Source organism: Coenobita brevimanus, chromosome 25 (genome assembly GCF_032717465.1).
Source record: "Coenobita brevimanus isolate Jiangsu-jjx chromosome 25, ASM3271746v2, whole genome shotgun sequence".
In the NCBI taxonomy this organism is placed as follows: domain Eukaryota; kingdom Metazoa; phylum Arthropoda; class Malacostraca; order Decapoda; family Coenobitidae; genus Coenobita; species Coenobita brevimanus.
Genome location: NC_136978.1, coordinates 234,524 through 249,440, shown reverse-complemented (window position 1 = coordinate 249,440; position 14,917 = coordinate 234,524). Strand labels below are relative to the sequence as shown.

The window sequence follows — 14,917 nt, the reverse complement described above, 5'->3', positions numbered from 1 at the left end:
AGAGAAAGAGAAAGGTGAGGGAAAGAGAGGAAAGAAAGGAGAGAAAGGAATGGAAAATAGACGATGGAGGAATAGGAAAAGGGTAGGAAGGAAGGAGAGAAGAAGACATTGGACCAGAAAAGCTAGGAAAGGGAGAAGGAAAGGAAGTGAGATGAGAGGGAGAATGTCAAAAGGGAGAGGAAGAATCGCGGGAGTGAGGATCGGCGCTGTGGAAGGCCGATACTCCGGCAGACATACCCTAACAACTAGACCACCTGCTTTTTTTCCCCCCATCCCGACAGACAAACATAAGTAAACAATGAGACAGACAAGCAGACTAACAGACAGACAGACAGACAGACAGACATTCGCACATTCAAACTAAGCTCGCACGAACTGGTGTTTGCTTGGTAACTCTTGCAAGTGGATTAGTGGAAGGGGAAAGGAGAAGGTGATGGGAAGGAAGGCTTAACATGGGGTGTGGAAGAGAGAGAGAGAGAGAGAGAGAGAGAGAAGAGGGGGGGTTAAGACGAAAATTAGAAAAGTGAGGAAACTGTACATAAATATACAAGTAAATATGTGCAGGGTTTATGTGTTGCAAAGAGATGACGTAAATGACTGACAACAGAATGGAAGAAAATAAAAGAAGAAAGGAGTAATTTGAGCGCAAAGAATGGAGAGAGAGAGAGAGAGAGAGAGAGAGAGAGAGAGAGAGAGAGAGAGGGTCATTTTGAAAACAACGTGGCATCTCAGAGGGGAAAGTGGAAGGGGTGAAAACTTCAGTTACGCGAATAGAATGTGTTGTTAGCCTTTCCACGATATATAAACTTCATCTTTATATAATGAGCCTTTCCTTCTGTTTCTGTTTTCCGCGAATCCCGGTTGAGAGATCATAATAAATGAGATTTTAATATCCTCTCTCTCTCTCTCTCTCTCTCTCTCTCTCTCTCTCTCTCTCTCTCTCTCTCTCTCTCTCCTGTATTATCTTGTATTCGAAGCGGGATGAATCTGGGGAAAGAATGTGTGTGTGTGTGTGTGTGTGTGTGTGTGTGTGTGTGTGTGTGTGTGTGTATCTGCGAGTACACGTATTGTCACATCTGTTCTTTGCTAACAATATATCTACGGGGTTTCTCTCTCTCTCTCTCTCTCTCTCTCTCTCTCTCTCTCTCTCTCTCTCTCTCTCTCTCTCTCACTCACTATTTGCTCAGTATAGGCCTACGGCATTTTTCTGCTTATTTCACTTAGTGTCAGTCTGTCAGTCTTCATTTTGAGTGTCATTTCCTGCGGCCGTCTCTCTTATTTGCCACTTGAGTAGGTTTTTTTTTTTTTACTTCTCCTTCCTTCCTTCCTACCTGCTTTCCTTACCTACTTTTTTCCTTATTTTCTTCACTCCGTTCCTCATTTCTTTCTTCCTTCCCTCCACCGTTTCTTCCTTCCTTCGTTCCTTTGCCCTGTCCTTCGTTGCACACCTTCCTTCCTTGCTTCCTCTGCTCTGTCCTTCGTTGCACACCTTCCTTCCTCTCTTTTAATCCTCTGTGGCGCTACACGTCAAAGGGTGCAGGTGTAGGGTCAGGAAGGGGAGGGGACGGGATGGGATGGGATGGGAGGGGCAGGGATGGGAGGGGAGGGGAGGGGAGGGGAGAGGAGGGGAGGGGAGGGGAAGAGAAGGGAAGGGGAGGGGAGGGGCTGGGAAGAGAAGGGAAGGGGAGGGGAGGGAGGAGTAAGGAAGTAAAAGGAAGGGAAGGGAAGGGAAGGAATAAAAGGGGAGGTGGGTATGAAGGGAGAGGAGGAGAGGGGATAGGAGGGAAGAAAAGGGAAGGGTAGGAAGAGAAGGGAAGGGAAGGGAAGGGTAGGAAGAGAAGGGAAGGGAAGGGAAGGGATAGGAGGGAAGATGGATATGAGCGGAGAGGAGGAGGGAAAGGAAGGGATAGGAGGGGGGATGGATATGAGCGGAGAGGAGGAGAATGGATGGGAGGGGAGGGAAGGGAAAGGAAGTAATGGATAAGGACGGGATGGGAAGGGCAGTGGGGATGGGGGAGGGGAAGAGAGATGAGAGTAGGGATGGAGAGGGGAGGGGAGGGAAGGGGAGGGAAAAGAAATGCAGGTTTGACCATACTGAAACCTAGAGAGGTTTATAATATCTCTCAGTTCACATCTGTACAGTATGTCTCTTCATCTATCTCCCCATCCCAGTCTGTCTGTTCATCTGTCTATGTCTGTCTATCTTTATTTATTGAGTTGTCTATTTGTCTATCTGTTTCTGTTTGTGTATATATGTGTATGTGCCTTATTTAACTCATTTTTAGACCAAACTATGCTCTCATGTGTGGCAGCATGAAGAATACAATAAAAAGCATCAATGTAGGCTACTGAGTTGTTAACCCAACTATGTCAGTTCGCTAATCTCCTCCAGATAGTCGGATTGCCAGTCTTAAATCCTCTGTAGGCTAGTAATCCAATCATTTATTTGAACCTCGGGAGGGATTGGGAAGGGGAAGAAAGAAGAGAAATGACAAAAGAAGAAAGGAAGAAGGAAGGAAGGAATTAAGGGGAAAGAGTACATAATGAGAGAGAGAGAGAGAGAGAGAGAGAGAGAGAGAGAGAGAGAGAGGGGAGGGGAAGAGTGAGTGGGGGAGGCAGGGAAGATGGGGAAAGGGGAAAAAACGTAGGAAGGAAAGAAGAGTAGAGGAGATTAAAGAAAGATGAAACAAGAAGTCAAAGGGAACTGGGAGGGGAGGGGGAGGAGTGGGAGAAAGAGAGAAAGGGAGGGGGGGAGAGAAGAGAGGAGAGGAGTACGGTACAACTCTATGCATAACAAGCAGGCAGATAATGAGATGTCTCTCTCTCTCTCTCTCTCTCTCTCTCTCTCTCTCTCTCTCAAATCCTAGCAAGTTAGCATCTTTCGAAACATTCATTCAGGTGATTGAAACTGGAGCCTTTATTGCATCGTCAAAAATTCATACTGAAGTCTGGGAACATTGGTGGGTTATCAGCGAGAAGAAGAGAGAGGAGAATGCATTGCAAGAGATTGAGATGAAAATGAATGATTCTGTTAATGATGATGATGATAATGTGGTGGTGATGGTGGTGGTGGTGGCAGAAGTGGTGACTGTGACGCTATTATATATTTCCTTCCCCACAGGTGGTTTCTGAGGCGGGCGGTCATCTGCGGGGCCTGTGGACAATGATAATAACAATATTCCACTCACTCGTTGTAGTGCTGCTCTAGGGTATCTGCCCTTTTCTCTCCTCCATCCTTCTTTCCTTCCAGTCTTTTCTGTCTTTCCTTCATTCTTTCCTCTTCCTTCTGCCTGTGGGTGACTCTACACTGAGTGACAAGCCAAATGGTTTCCTGTACACCAGGAAACCTTTTACCACATTGAGTGGTAATCATATAACCAAATTTTGGTGTCTGGTGGTTCAGTGAGTAATTACGGCGCTCCAGTCAGATTGAGCCGGTGCAGGTTTATATCGAAGGGGTTGTTGGGGTTTATTGCTCTTGTAATGCCACTCAGGGATGAGTGAGGCTGGTCACTCTCATCATAAATGTCAGGACCATCTTGCCTAGCCCCGGGCTCCTACGCTCCTTTTGGGGCAACGTAAGATTGAATGATGAATGAACCAGTGAATAATTATATTTTCTTCTACCTCCTTAGATGGGTTATGGAATGGGCTGTCGTTCTCCGTGGAACCTGTGGACACTGTAGTAAGGCGACGTGGACCTGCATGGCTGCACTGTGTGGCCAGAGGCAGACCGGAACCCACCCTTACCTGGCACAGAGATAATTCACCAGTCGATACAACCGGTGACAGCAGGAGGTGAGAAAGAGAGAGAGAGAGAGAGTGAGTGAGTGAGTGAGTGAGTGAGTGAGTGAAAGAGAGAGAGGAGTGAGTGAGTGAGTGAGAGAGAGAGAGAGAGAGAGAGAGAGAGAGAGAACCATCCAGACACTTCACTGTTTCGGTGCGTGGCGCTGTGCGGCATGCCCATTTTGAATTTTTCGTATTTCCTCTCGTATCGTTTTTCGTACCAATGAGACAGATACTTTCGTATTGTGGAATATGTCCTACATTTATCGCTTTCGTACCATCAGAAATACGTACTTCGAGTTTTCGTATTTCAAGGACTTACTGTATTTCGTTTCATTTCGTTTCATTTTTAAAGGCTCCAACATGCTTGCATGTGTCGGCCTTGGTCACCGAATGACAGCTCTCCACGTTGCACAATCCATTGCAACCTCCCTGTTCAGTCCCTTAACCCTGAGGTCACACTTAATGACCTCGTCCCATGTCTTTCTCGGTCTACCTCTCATAACCCCACCCCCAATATTAACACTTCTCACCTTCCTCACCCAATTATCATCCCCCATCCTCTCCACATGTCCAAACCATCTCAATCTACCCCTCCTCATCACATATATATTTATATATATGTATGTATGTATATGTATATATACTTATGTATGTATATATGTTTATATATGTAGATGTATATGTATGTATAACATATATATATATATATATATATATATATATATATATATATCAGCGTCAATTAGTGGACAAGGGCCAGACACTGGATCCGCTGGCTCCAAACCTTCCCTGTCCCAGTCAAACTCCTCATTCAACAACCAGTTATAATGCTGTCTCCATGCATCTTTAATATCCCCACTGTTCACCCCTACCCTTCCTTCATCATTCTTCACACACTGCTCACCTATAATATCCCAATTATATATATATATATATATATATATATATATATATATATATATATATATACCTTATATATACGGGGGTAGGCGGAGGCTCAGTCAGTAGAGAGATGGCCTGCAGTCCTACCGGACCCAGGTTCAAATCCCCGCTGGGGCTGGGAACGGTTTAAGGATTTGAGTTCTCATTAAAGCAGACTTTACTGATCTACCCGAAGACCCACTGACATGTCATAACAATACCCCCGCTAACACCAATACACCAGTCCTGTATGAGACAGCCCTAGCATGTATCCAGTATGGACGGTGGTTGTTAGCGCCAAAGTGGTGACATGTAGTGGTGTATGGTGTGTAGGAGGACTACAGGGCCTTGAAAGCTGACTGTGAAGCCTATACCCAGGGTAAGACACACAATATATATATATATATATATATATATATATATATAAAATCATCATCATTTCCCACCTTATGGCAGGGTGAGGAGTAGCAATGACCAGACTGCCCAAATTTGCTCAGTCCAATGGGCCACGCTTCCATTCACTCATTATTAAAGCCCCAGGAGTCCTGATTCTATTTGATACGCCAAAAAGTCACCACATTGTTTAGCTTCAAATAAACATATCCGATAGAGTCAATCAGGACGCTGTCACTTTAAAAAGGGAAGCCAAATCCTTGATCATGTGCTTCTCCTCACAATATTCATCGAGCCAGCTTGATCTCTTGTCGGTCACTTTCTCTCTCAATAACCATCACTGTACTCTTTTCTGCGTTTACTCTCGAGGCACGATGCTCATGGACATCGGCAAAACTCTGCACTAGTCTGCCAAGTTCTTGCCCAGTATTTGCAAGTAGTACTGCATCATCAGCATACAACAAATTTGAGATATTCCATCCATCACCATTACCAACATCATCCCCCACTCCATTACTCATGATTTTACTTCTCACGTCACCCCATCCATATATATATTGAACAACCATTGGGACATTGCACAACCTGGTTGCAGTGTTGCATCCCCACATTGACAGATATATACTCTATATATACTGTATAATGCTCATGACTGAATCCAGCAGTTTGAAGGGTGTGTGTGATTTCTGGCAGATTTTACCCCTTAATGAACTTAGGAATTTAAAAAAATAATAATGCTTGCTGCCTACTTCTTCCTTAGCCTTTATCATTCTTCTTCTGTGCCTGCCCTCCTCTCTTCCTATTTCTCCCATCTTTCCTGTCAGATCTTATTGCTTTTCTTTCCCTTACAGGTGGCTTTACATTGAGTGACAAGCCAAATGGTTTCCTGTAAGCCAAGAAACCATTTACAACTTTGGGTGGTAACCATATAACCAAACCATACGTGCTCCCTACATGTCAGCAAGTGGGTTGGTGGAGGGTTAGTGCCCCTCCCTGTAAAACAAATAACTGAAAGTCAAAGGGCCACCCCTTATGGGATTATGGCGTCTGGCAATGGATGGATGGATGGATTATTTATTTTACTCATGTTTTATCATAGGAGAACAATAATATATGCAGGTGGAAGTGATGTAAGATGTTCATTGCATATATACTGATAAATAACATTGTTCATTAACACTGGTCTGCCAAAAATGGGATGGTCATGTGCTCCATGCCCCCCCCCTAAATCCATGCCTGCATCCTGAGAGAGAGAGAGAGAGAGAGAGAGAGAGCATCATTTGTAATAGTTTTGATGAGTTAACAATAACATGCTAGAGAGCATCTGTAATTGCCATTTTTTTTTCCTCTGAAACTTTTCATTAAAATGCAATTTTTCGTTAAGCACTGAGGACCTAACGTATTTTGTCTGTTTATTGGTTTTTACATGGTAGGTGGTGGCAACTGTCATCCACTCACTAGATATAGTGCTGCCTACTTCATTCTTAACCTTTATCATTCTTTTTCTGTGCCTGCCTTCCTCTTTTCCTATTTCACCCATTATGAAAGCTCCCATGCACCTACTCCTCAAAGGTTTCTTTATATAGTACATTATTATTTTTTTGAATGTTTTTTTATGTAATCTGTGTCAGTTCTGAAATAATATAAACCCCTTCATGCCAAGACACACATCACATTGCTATAGATCAGTCCCAGGCCCCCTGACTTCATCCATGTGCCTTGTGTACTTCGTGTTTTTAAAAATTTTCTTACATGTATATGTTCAGTGAAATGTTCTTCATGTTCTCTTGTGTTTTAAATATCTATCTATCTATCTATCTATAGCCCGATGCCCTAATCCCGCAAAGGGTGGCCACAGACAAAACGCCTCCAAGTCGCTCTGTCACCCACCATTTGACTACCCTCCCCCCCAACTCACCCCCCCCCTCCCTCATATACCTCTCAACTCCATCCCTCAACCTCATCCTCGGTTTACCTCTCCCTCTTCCTCCCTCCACCTCACCTACATACACCCTCTTAGTCAGTCTTTCATTCTCCATTCTCTTCACATGTCCAAAGCACCTCAAGGTATTTCTCCTAATCTTCTCAACCACATCCACATCCACCCCACAGCGTCCCTTCACTTCTTCATTCGTCAACCTGTCCCTCCACGTTACTCCACATGCTCCTCTCAAGTAACTCATTTCCACTGCTCTCACTCTTGACTTGTTCCCCTCTTGCAAGGTCCATGCCTCGCTTCCATACGTCAGGGTAGGGATCACAATGCTATCATGCAGTGACTTCTTAACTTCCATAGTCACCTCCCTATTTCTCATCACTGCTTTCAGTGTACCAACAACCTTCCTTCCCTGCTGTACCCTTTCACGCACTTCATCCCCCAAAGTTCCATCCTTACTCATCACACTACCCAAGTACTTGAATGCACTCACATTCTCCATATCCTCACCATCCAACCTCACTGCACACTCTGTGACTTCATTCCTCTCAAACACCATAACTTTACTTTTATTTACATTAACTTTCAAATTCCTCCTCCTACACACTGTCCCAGATTCATTCACCAAACCTTGCAACTCCCATTCATCTTCACTCAACAGTACTGTATCATCAGCAAACAGCAACACCGGAAGCTTCCAAATCTCACCCTCATTCATTAGAGCCACCCCCACATCCACTGAATATATAATTTACAATATATTTGCCACATATAATATACAGTGTATGATAGTTCAATGGCTATATGTATATACAGTAGTAATAATAGCAGTAATAAATGTACTTACATAACAGTGGTACATCATCAGACCATTCATCTGAGAAAATGTCCACCACAACCTGCCATCCTTCCTCATCAACAGGCTCTTTATCATCCAGTAACTCACTATGACCCACAGACAAATCACTTTCAGATGTATCATGGTTACCTGTATTACTTGGCACATACAGATCATCTTAACTATCCCTACTAGACTCTGCCATGGTGACATAGAATTGGTATAACTGCCATCGACAGCCACAAAAAAATGGTGAGGGAGGAAGAGAACATAGCCATCTAGTCCTGCTTCCACAAGTGGTAGACACAAACAAAAAATGCGATGTTACTAGCTGAGGAAACTGTGACATGGCTGGACGTTCTCACATCTCCTTCATGATTGGTTAGTGTGGTTAGTGGGTGGAGCTTCTGAGCTTCAGTGGCCTATACCAGACTCAGAAAACTCTCCCACACCTCTGTACCATCAAGTGATAAATACTGAGAAAACATTGATATAATAGGACGTATGGATGTATGATGTGGACACACTCACTGGGCGCAGCACGGATGTACACACACATGCCCTGGGTGCAAAAAGGTTAATAACATGAAAGATAATAATAAGGTGTGATATTCAGGGTAAATCATTAAGAATGGGATGCCAGAAAACCCTCTTTGCCAACATGAGTACAACCCAGTGTCTCCACAATGAGCACAAACCCAGCCCTCATCTTTCAGATACGTGCTCCCCAATGGCACCCTCTACTTCCAATGGGTGAACGGACCCAAGACAGAGGAGACAGATGAGGGCATCTACCAGTGCATGGCCTCCTCCCCGGATGTGGGCACCATCCTCTCCACGCGGGCCAGGCTTAGTATAGTTGGTGAGCTGTCAAGGGAATACCAGGGTGTCATGGCATTTAGTTGTGTAGGTGCTGGTGAGGGACACTATCCTCTGATGACACCAGTATAACTGGACAGCTCCACTGCCCGTTTATATAGACATCCTTCAGTTCCCTCCACCCTCCAAAAGGAGAGGGAGACTTTCATATGGTGACTCTAATATAACCAGGGGGCTCCACAGTTGGATATTTCAAGGGTTCCTCAGTTCCTCTCTGTCCCCTTGAAGGAGGGTGGTGAACATCAGGAGAAGGACATCTTCAACATTCAGTTCAGTGGGTTCACATTTCAGACACCCATGGGACCACAACAGTAACAACAGGTTGTTTGAAGGTCACTTTAATATTTGAACAGTAGTACATAGACAAGATACTATGAAAATTGTAGGTGATGGGATACAAAATTAGAGAAGGGCATAGTGTAAGAATAAATCACAAAATCAATAATATTTTTCTGACCAGTAATTGATAATTAGAACGTCTATGCACAGAGGCCAAACGATCTAATTAGGTTTTATTACCTCTAGCACAAATTCTAATATCTGTGTCGCACATAACCAACATTGACGGGTTTGAGGTACAGTACAAACTTTCCTGTCCCGTCATTTCACAACACTTCGTCGTTGTGTCATAGTGCATAGCTCTGAGGGGTAACAATAGTTTTTCTTATGACAGTACAATATATGTATGATGGAGTTACATCAGGTGAAAACCCATCGCATAACAGTTTATTGTATACTGAGGTCAGTATAACATGGGTTCAGTGGGAATAAGAAGGGTGACCTCTGACCAGGTAACCTTAAAAAAAAAAAAAAAAAAAAAAAATCTTGGTGCCATTCAGTAGCACCACTCTCTCCAGTAGGGTAGCATCCTTGCCAGATGTGATTTCCAAATCACAAGTTTCAGCATTTCACATGCAGAAAGTTATCACTTGAATTAAAACTGCACACTGTGCTGTTTGTTATGCACTTGCACTGTTATCTGGCTTTAGCAATTGTGTTTCAGTGGCTTTTCACACACACAATGGAATAAAAGCAGGCAGTCACAACAAATGTAAAAATTGGGCAGCCATCTTGGCTCAGCCAGGTGAATGGGAGGCATCATTTTAGCAAATTCGCAATTGTTTCACCATTATTATTTTGAAAATTAATTAACTTCTTGTTCAGCGTTACAGCGATTTATCACGTAGTGAGCAGATGTTTAAGAAGACTTGACTGTATCAGATATGTCAACCTCCTCACCAATTAACCCATTATATTGAGGGTTAACTGTATTTACACTGTGCCAGAGAAGGAACACCTTCCTGCAGTGGCATGGAAATAACTGGGTGGATCCCCTCCCCATATATGCATGCATCCTACAACTCCCTCCCATCCTCTGAGAAAAAGATGGTGGACTCCAGAAGGGCATTTTCAACCTGCAATACTGTATACTGGATTCACATTCAGTTGAGCATGGGGTCACAGTAACAGCAGCATCAGCAGCTCTGAACAGTTAAGGGAAGATAAAAGGCTGTGCAGACAGTATCAGGAATGATTTGTAGTACTGTACTGGTCCTGTACAGTACATGTAAAGTGATGCAGATGTTAAGATACTTTTTAATCATATACGGTTCCATTGTAGCTTAAAATATGTGCTGCTGCATTATAAATGAGTACAATAATCCACTGATAAACAATGATGGTTGTATTACAATAGCTTGTTTATAAACTTGCTTTTTGTGCATGAGAGAGTGGACAGTGTGGATTCTGACTACCATAACACCCTTGTACATTAACACTGACCCAGCTTCTTTTCCAAACAGGCAGCAGTGAGGAGGATGGTAATGATCATACTTTTTCTTGTGCATGAGAACTGTATCATTTATGAGTAATGTCACATCACAGTTTTAGTCACTTTGTTTTCACCTGACAGAACTGGGTCACTCCTATAACTGAATACTAAATGCAAGAAATTCAGGAAGCCACATATGTGATGTAGGACTGAATCTGTTTAATCATTCATCAAAATGACCAGCCAGTCTGACAATACTTGGCCATCAACTGAGTTGAGAGGAGTTTGGGATCTTTGTCAGGTTAGAACAAACACATTATACTGTTCCAGTCACTGTCTTCATAATAATTTGGCAAGCTTTGTGTCACATATAAGAGATTTTGATTTTGATTTTTTTATGCTATACAGTGGGGCACCAATTTTCGCGCCTAATTGGGTCCAAAAATAATGCGCGAAAGTGTAATTAGCGAAAGTTGGGGCATTGTATTTATGGCAAAAAGGCTAATTGGTTCCCGGTTATCCTAAAGTAACATCAGATTTTCATTTTCACTTGCAGTACAGTACATCAAATCACTATTGTACATTGCATTGTGAGATACAAACAATAAAAACTGTACAGTACACATGAGGAGAAACATACCACAGAGACCAGGTTGAGGTGTTTAATGGATGTTGTGGGTAAGTATCCGAGGCGCGTGGCGGGCTTATTTAGCCACGCCAGACGTATTGGCGCCACCTCTTGCTGCCTCGCTATCACCATGCTGTTTCCTCATACTACGCACTGTCGATTCTGGGATGTTAAATATACGGCAGATTTCACTGTTTTTTGCGCCCTTGTCCATGTGCTCAACTATCTTCCTTTTCATTTCATTATTATACTGCCGTTTCTTCACTCCAACACAATACTCTCTTTTAGCCTTGGCCTTTCCTCCCGACTTTGAATGTCCCGGCCACTTTTTATCACCACCACTGCCTCCCGGCCCTCCCCCCACACCACCAGGCCCTCCCCCCACACCACCAGGCTCTCCCCCCACACCACCAGGCCCTTTCCCCACACTACCAGGTATAGTAGAGGCCATTGAACCGTGAGAATCCAACACAATGGAGCTAGCACGCTCGTACACAATGGCGGGAATGGGTGGACAGAGTGTTGACATGACGTCATTCAAGATGGCGGTGGGTTGCGGGCGGGCAGTGCAGGAAATTCAAAGTTCAAAATATTGTCCCAGACCCAAAATTTGTGCGCGAAAATCGATTTTTTTCAAGCGAAAGTGGAAGTTAGGGAATATTTGGTGCATGCCGCGAAAGTGGATTCCGCGAATCCTGCTGTAGCGAAAGTTGGTGCACTACTGTATTCTTTTTTATTTCTGTTGATTTTAACACCTAATTGTATTTTACAAAAGTAATATAAATTGTTTTTTTATGGAAAATTGTGTGCCAGTAAGTAATTGGGTTTGACTTGTAATGCAGATTTTTTCCTCCTGCTGATACATATGTTTTCCTTATTAATTGGGCAGTATTTTTATTTCTTCCTGTAAATTACACAGGTTCATTTCATATACGTTTGCATGATGAATTATTCAGTGCAAAATTTGCTAATACAATACAGGGCATGTTTTACATTGTCATGTAAAGCAGACCTTTTTACATTACAGAATACAGTTTCTTCAGGCCACTGGAACTTTTCTGGTTGTGGCCTGTTTTTATTCTCTCTCTCTCTCTCTCTCTCTCTCTCTCTCTCTCTCTCTCTCTCTCTCTCTCTCTCTCTCTCTCTCTCCCCCCCTATGTACGGTAAACCCTCATTATACGATGGGGTTCTGTTCCTGAAAACCCCATCGTAAAGCAGTCCATCGTATAGCAATCCCATTATAACATGGAGTCAATGGGGATACGTTCCCAGATGTGCCTAAACCTACCCCTGCAGGATCATCCTGTGCAGAGTATCAATGTTCCCATGCAGCTGATGGTTATATGTAGGTTTGGTTTCTAGGTGGATGCCACATCTACATCTCTCCACCCTGCCAACAGGGGCACCGTAGTAGGCTCCACATCACCCCATTATTTGGTATGTGGCTGCCATCTAGCATAGTACAGGTATACCCTGAGATACTATACCTCTAGATGTGATACCCTGGCTTAGCAGTGGGGGTAGAAATACCACCATGCCCAGCCAAACAATGGCCAAACCCTGGTTTAACAATGACGTTTTGTTTTTTTACCGATTTTTATGATATTTTAGACTTAAATTATGTGTTTAGGTTGATTTATAAACTGTTTTAAGACAGATTCATGTGTTTTAGTCATAGCTGGAATGAACATTGTCATTTTGGGGTACAGTTTACTAACCCTGATTTTTTCCAGACTTATATTTGACAATTTTCGGATTTATTTTTAGGTGTAGGTGAGTTATAAACTGCTATTAGGCTTAGTTTAGCTTGTTTTAAAGCTGTTTGGGGGTTTAGGTTAGTTAGAAACTTGTTTTTGGACTCATTTGGGTGGGTTTAGGACTTGGTTGGATGGGAAATCCAAGGCTCAAAAACACATCCCTATACTTTACATGTTAAATCTACCCCGAGATAGGATACCCCACCTAGTGATGGGATTTTACATGACCAATTTCATCGTTAAACTGGGGTACACCTGTGAATGGTTTCCTGAGTTACAGGGAACAGTATGGCCTGTCATTCAGTGTAGAGCCACCTGAAGTGGAAAGAGACTATGACAGAAAAGATGGAAGAACTAGGAAGAGAGGGGAGCAGATGCAGAAAAATAACTAGAAGCCACCTCAAGATGGGATCTCACCACCCATGTAGCTGGAAAGTTTTTCCTCAGCACCTCCATTTCTGATTTGACGCAAATTCAGGATGTAAAACACACACGAACAAAGCCAGCCAGCCAACCTTACAACTGAAAACATTATCACTCCTCTCGTTTCTAAATGCGGTTGGTAAGCGAGCTGAATGGTAATGTTTTCAGTTGGCTTGCTGGCTTTGTTTGTGTGTAGGTAAACAATATATCTCATGAATGGCTTGAAATATCAAAATGAAACTTTCAGGGTATCAAGATATGGCCAAAATCTTGAACGAGTTTGAAAATGGACACTCGGGGCCAAGGTAAAGGTTACCAAAGATCGACTAGTTGACCTTTGGCAGCCATGTTGGTGACCTTGACCTTGACTCCAAGTGCCCACTTTTGAACTCATCCAAGAGTTTGGCCATATCTTGATACCCTGAAAGTTTCATGTTGATAGCTCAAGTTGTTCATATCTTGTTTACCCACATGCAAACAAAGCCAGCTAGCCAACCTCACAACTGAAAACATTACCACTCCACTCACTTTGCAATGTGGGGGGTAATGATAGATATGAAGGAAGAAGTAGGCAGCACTATATCAAGTGAGTGGATGATGGATGCCAGTGAGCGGATGATGGATGCTCCCACCCACCACCATTAGGGTGAATCCTCGGCAACTAACGCTGATGAGTACTTAGCCATGGATCAGTGCCATCAGTGACGTTTGCTTCAGTTTCAGGGATATCCATCTGTATTCATTATCCAATCATTTTCTTCCCCATCAGGAGCATAGAGGCTTTGGGCTAGGCTACAGGTATGCCCCAGTTTAATAGCGCACTTGGTTAAGTAAAAACCAATCGCTAAGCAGGGTATTGCATCTTGGGGTAAATTTAGCATGTAAAGTATAGGGATGCATTTTTGAACCTTGGGTTTCCCCCCATCCAAGTCCTAAACCTACCCAAATGAGTCCAAAAAAATTTTTTAAGCCAATATAAATTGCCTAACAACAGTAAAAGAAGCTAACCTAAGCTGAAAACCAGTGCCCATCTCACTTGTACCCTGTCAAGGTCACTGGAGAATGCGATCTCCAGCCCGTTTTCAAACTCGGTAGAGAAGAAGCAGCAACATTGTATACAGTCCCACCATCAGATGGTCCCAGAACAGTTAAATAAATATCTGTTATGCATAATTAGAATGTGCGAATGACGCAGAATGGTGCGTGTTGTTGTGACGGAGAATGTTGATGTTTTGTTGGGGAATTCTCATGATGGGGAATGCGATCGATGATGCGATCAGGATAGCCTTTTCAACGGCCCTTCTTTGTCATTTTTGTTACTGTTCTGGTTGCTGAGCTCCTTTATTTTCTTCTCATATTTTCAAACATTTGTTTAGAAGTTCCTTTGTATTTTCAAAGCATTTTCTCTTGAACAGCTCAAATGTAAACACATTATTTATTGATCGATATGCGATCAGGATAGCCTGTTCAAAGGCCCCTCTTTATGTCGCATTAGTTACTGTGCTGGTTGCTGAGCTCCTTTATTTTCTCTCATATTTTTCAGCATTTATTCAGAAAGTCCTTTGTATTTGCAAAGCATTTT

At 43.0% G+C, this 14,917-nt stretch overlaps 1 protein-coding gene across 1 annotated transcript in view; it reads left to right on the top strand.

Annotated features, from left to right (window-relative positions):
• Window positions 1-14,917, top strand: part of fra (neogenin protein frazzled) — a 518,157-nt gene that overhangs the window by 404,216 nt on the left and 99,024 nt on the right. The window contains exons 2-4 of the mRNA XM_080267716.1: window positions 3,636-3,798; window positions 8,594-8,739; window positions 10,559-10,576. Coding sequence (XP_080123842.1) covers window positions 3,636-3,798; window positions 8,594-8,739; window positions 10,559-10,576 — 327 coding nt within the window. The remainder of the gene's footprint in view (window positions 1-3,635; window positions 3,799-8,593; window positions 8,740-10,558; window positions 10,577-14,917) is intronic.